The 4679-nt window shown below is 50.7% G+C and overlaps 1 protein-coding gene across 7 annotated transcripts in view; it reads left to right on the top strand.

Moving 5' to 3' along the window:
* Nucleotides 1–3215: 3215 nt before the first annotated feature.
* EPS15L1 (epidermal growth factor receptor pathway substrate 15 like 1) overlaps nt 3216–4679 on the top strand; it is a 94878-nt gene continuing 93414 nt past the window's right edge. For all 7 annotated transcript variants that reach the window (XM_032314614.1, XM_032314605.1, XM_032314604.1 and 4 more), the window contains exon 1: nt 3216–3309. In XM_032314614.1, coding sequence (XP_032170505.1) covers nt 3277–3309 — 33 coding nt within the window. In that variant the 5' untranslated portion in view covers nt 3216–3276. The remainder of the gene's footprint in view (nt 3310–4679) is intronic.

Here is a 4679-nt window from a genome sequence, read left to right as displayed (position 1 = left end):
AATGATGCCTTATTTCCTCGGACTGCAAATTACTAACAGCATATGCTAACCTTTTCCAACATGAAACCTTTACACACGTCATTCATGTAGAAAGGTTCAGCAGGCTTCACTGGAATACTGGTTATTTTGGAGAACCCAGGTCTGTGTGCACAGACTTTTGTTGTGCCATAAAGAAGCCGCTGCTTCTTTTTCCTCACTCTGTGACCCACTTCTGTGGCCTTTTGTTCTATGTAAGAGAGAGGAATGAAATGCATTTTCTCAAGTGAAAACAGTCATTACTTCTCAGCTCAGTTTTTTTTTGCCTTGATCAAATATAAGAGTCTTCTCATTTGAAGATGGCTTTTTGCACATAGAAAGTTGTGTTGGAAGTAATAAAATTTAGAACACCAAGAATCTAGAATCCAGTGATACTACAAATAAGCTGGATATGTTAGAAATTATATGTGGCACATTGCTAGGTGATCCATGTGAAAAGTCTGCCCATGAAGTGAAATTCTAGCAGTTTTGTTCTCACTTTGGCTGAAGTTGGCAGACTTTCAAATGTGGACTTAAAAATATATATATTTTATGTATTTATTTTTAGAGAGAGAACACTTGTGAAGGGGGGGAGGTAGAGGGAGAAGGAGAGAGAGAATCTCAAGTAGGCCCCACGCCCAGTGCAGAGCCTGATGAGGGTCTGATCTCACAACCCCAAGATCATGACATGAATCAAAATCAAGAGTCAGATGCCCAACTGACTGAGCCACCCAGGTGCCCCTAAATGTGGGCTTTTTGACCGATGGTTAGTGGTTTACTGGGGGTTGGTTATCATTCTCAGAAATGAAAGACTCACTTCCACATAGCAGGGATGGGACTGAAGAGTCTACCCTTTAGTCTCTGAATGATAGAAGAAGTTACTGAGGAAAGAAGCAGAGTCAGGCTTAGGCAGAAAATGCTGGAAAGAGTTGTATGAAGACGGGTGCAACCAGCTCAGATCCTGCAGAGCTCATCTTCGGAGCAGTGCCATCCTGAGAACTTTCTGTGAAGAGGGGATGTTCCCCATTTGCAATGGCCACACATGCTCCCTTGAAATATGGGTGGTGGGACTGAGGAATGATTTTTTAAACAATTAATAATAATAGGTTTAAGACTAGTTTTAGGTTCCCTGCAAAGCTGCGCAGAAAGCACAGAGTTTCCCTATACCCCCACTCCTATACCCACACATCCTCTCCCACTATCAATATCCCACAACATAGTGGTACATTTGTCACAGTTGATGAAGCTGACATACCATTATCTCCCAGAGTCCATAGTTTACATTAGGATTCATTCTTGGTGTTGTATGTTCTATGGAGGAATGAGTTTTTAATCTTATTTAATTGTAATTCAAATTGAAACTTACTTGGCCACACATGATGTGTGGCTGCCATGTTGGACAGTGCAGCTCTGGGCTCTGGCAAGAGAGGTCACTGAATGGTGGCTCACTGCCCAGTGTGGTGGCTATAGGAGTAGGAGGTAACCCCAGGCTGCTAGCTGGGTGGGACTCACAGCACCAAGCCTCTGTTTCCAGTCAAGAGGATGCAGGAGGGTCTCCGTGGTTATTGCCTCTGTAGGCTCTGACACTAAGGCTGGAACCTTGTATATAACATTTCACAGACACCCTTACCCATTGGTTTTCCATCACGTTCTGTCAGAAATGGGAAGGCAGGCAGAGAGGAGTAGCCATTTTTTCAGGTTTCCAGTGGCCCCTTAGACAGTGGTGAGAAAAACAGCAGGGATTTGAGCGATGACAAAACAGTAGTGGCTGCTGAGAGTGGACATCTGGGTTCCCGCTCAGGGCCCAGTGATGATGGATTTTGGGTAACACCTTTTCCCCTTTTGGCCTTTAGCCCTAGAAGGGCTAGCAGTTCCTACAGTTACTAATCTTTAGGTAACCGTATATTCCTGTTCTGTTTTTGCCATACTTTCATACTCATTCTTCTATATCAAATGTCCTCAGTTGGATATCTAAGAATGACTTGACTTTGCCTTATGGAACACAGATGGATAAAGCATGCAAGACAGCTAAAAACCTCCATCTCCGCACATGGACCACCGCTCCGGTTTTCCAGCCGGCCCACTCCTGTCCATCCATCGGTGCTCAGACTACTTGGCCTGCTGCATCGAGAGTTGCCATCATAGGACACAAATCTGATCATGTTCAAAACCCTCTGGTGGCTTCCCCTTACTTTTTTTTTTACAGGGAATTGAGGGGTGAAGGAGGCATAACCAGACTGAAAACTTGGAGCTCAGACGTCAAAACAGTCCAAGACCAGACCAGATGATACATGGTCTTATCTTGTTGCTCTTGGTTCTGGGGTGTCTCATGAGACCAGCAGCAGTTTGACTGCAAAATGGAAGACATGAACAGGAAGCTGTGCCCACCCCTGAAATCACATGGCCTTCTAGCTTGCCTGCCTGGGGCAGGGCTCCTGGCCAGACTCTGTATGTGGCCATCACAGGAGACCAGGTAAAGGAGGCCCACTTGCCCCAAGAAAACCTTGCGCCACTGTGGTCAGCTGCCTGGCTGGACCGTTCTTCCTCGCCCTGTTAGTGGAAACTGGCCACAGATGAGTGTGTGGACCTAGCCAATGGAAGATAAGACGTCTAAAGAAATAAAAGCCCCCTCCGTACCCGTTCTCCAGCAAACACATCAGGCACCTGTTCTGGGCCAGGCGTAGTGTGAGATGTGGAGGTAGGACAGCAAACCATATTACCATCCCTCTTCTCAGAAGGGGACTGGGGGTTCAGAGAAAGTACATAAGTGACTTGCCAAGGTCACCCTGCTAGAAAGTGGCAGTTGGGAAATTATCATACAGACATAAGCACCCGCCAGCCACCGCCCCCCCAACAACACGCACCCTATCCTAGAAACAGGGAGCGTTGCTGAGCACGGCGAGGTTGCTGACCCTCTGCGGGGTGGGAAATAACCCCCCACAGATGTGTGCCAGGAATGATTTGCTGTCATTCCGCCAGATGCCCTCCAGGAAGGCGGGCCCGGGTGGAAAAGGGGCAGAGAAGCTTGGCGCACACTCGGAGGCACGCCCTCCACCCCGGCCCCGCCCCCTCTCGGCCAAGTCTAGGTGAGCACGGCCCCGCCCTCGACCCCGCCCCTTTAGGTTGAGTTGCGCGTGCGCAGCACTGCCTCAGCCCTGCCCTCGCCCGTACTCCGCTGCGCGCGCACCGCCCCCCGCACCCGTGCGCACGCGCGGCCCCGCCCCCGTCTCCCCGGCGCTCGGAGCCCGAGTCCGCGGGAAGATGGCGGCCCCGCTCATCCCGCTCTCTCAGCAGGTACGGGCCGGCGGGCGGAGGTGCAGCGCCAGGGCGCGGGGCGCGAGGTGGACACTGCGGTGAGGCGGCTGTGCAGGGAGGCCCAGCCGGGCAGCGGCGGCTCGCGCTGAGCGGCCCCCGCGGAGGGCGGGCGAGTGGGCGGGCGGTCCTGAAGGTGACAGGCCGGCCCGGCTCGCGGCCTCCCGCGCCCTGACGACCCTCTGCGGGCGGTGTACAAGCGGAGTCGCTGCTTGTGTCTGCACAGTCCGGAGCCCAGCCACGGCTCCACGCCCGGCCTTCGCCGCCGCTCCCAGGCCGGGCGATGCGCGGTGGCACTGGGCGCTCATTCGGAGAGGTGGGCGAGGGGAGTGATCATTTCTGCCGGTGCGTCGGCCCCGCGAGTCTTTGTTTCCTGCCGGGTCCCAGTCCCCCCGGCGAAGGCAGAGCCCTGCCAGAGCCAGGATCCTTCAGCAGTGCGATCCTGGACTCATCCCTCAATTCCTTGGGAGCTGTTGCCGCCACCCTTGAATCGAGAAAGGGGAGATCGCACGTCTCTGGGTCATGTCTGTGTCCTCAAATACGGCTGGTGGTCTTACTAAGGGGCAGTAACAGTGGCGCCACACATACGTGCAAAAAAGAGCCTTGCGCAGGCAGCCCTGCTTTCTGGGAGGGACGTTCATTCATTTATCCGTCAAATGTGCTTTGGTCCAGGTGCTAGGAGCGCAGCCGTGGCCCAGACAAGGTCGCTGCTCTCTCGGAGGTTACACTCTCATGGGAGCTAGAAACTATTTGTGCCCTGCTAATAACAGCTGCTGTTATTGACTGAATACCTATCTACGTTGTACCAAGCACAATATTATAGACGTTTTGTCTGAATTATCTAGCACAGAGTTGGGATTAAGAGTGAGAACACAGGGTCATATCATATTGTGTTTAGTTCTTGGCTCTATCATTCTTCTTAGTGTCCTTGGGTAAGGCGCTTAGAACTCATTTGAAAAATGGGAATATAAAAAAAAATTAGGAAAGTGTGAAGATTAAGCATGTGAAAGCACTTAGAACAGTGCCTGGCGTATGAGAGCACTCTGTGATACTGTAATTACTATCGTCACTTAATTCTCTGGAAAATTGGGACATATGGGAATGTAGACCTCAGCAGTAAGAATGCTAAACCTTAAGAGAGCGGATAGGCATGTTGGCATGACTGGCCGGCTGTTTCAAGGAGAGAGACATGCATACCTGGTAAATCTTACAAGAACTAGCCAGTTTGTTACACTGTCACTAAATTAAAAGTATTAAAGACCAGTGGTTATTAATTAACATGTTCTTCCAAAGATACAAAAGTGCTGTATAAACTAGGTGCCATGCAGACGTGGGTATTATTGCTAATAGCC

Source organism: Mustela erminea, chromosome 1, assembly GCF_009829155.1.
Source record: "Mustela erminea isolate mMusErm1 chromosome 1, mMusErm1.Pri, whole genome shotgun sequence".
In the NCBI taxonomy this organism is placed as follows: Eukaryota; Metazoa; Chordata; class Mammalia; order Carnivora; family Mustelidae; genus Mustela; species Mustela erminea.
Note: the sequence above shows the minus strand (reverse complement) of the source record. Positions and strands in the feature narration are given on the sequence as shown.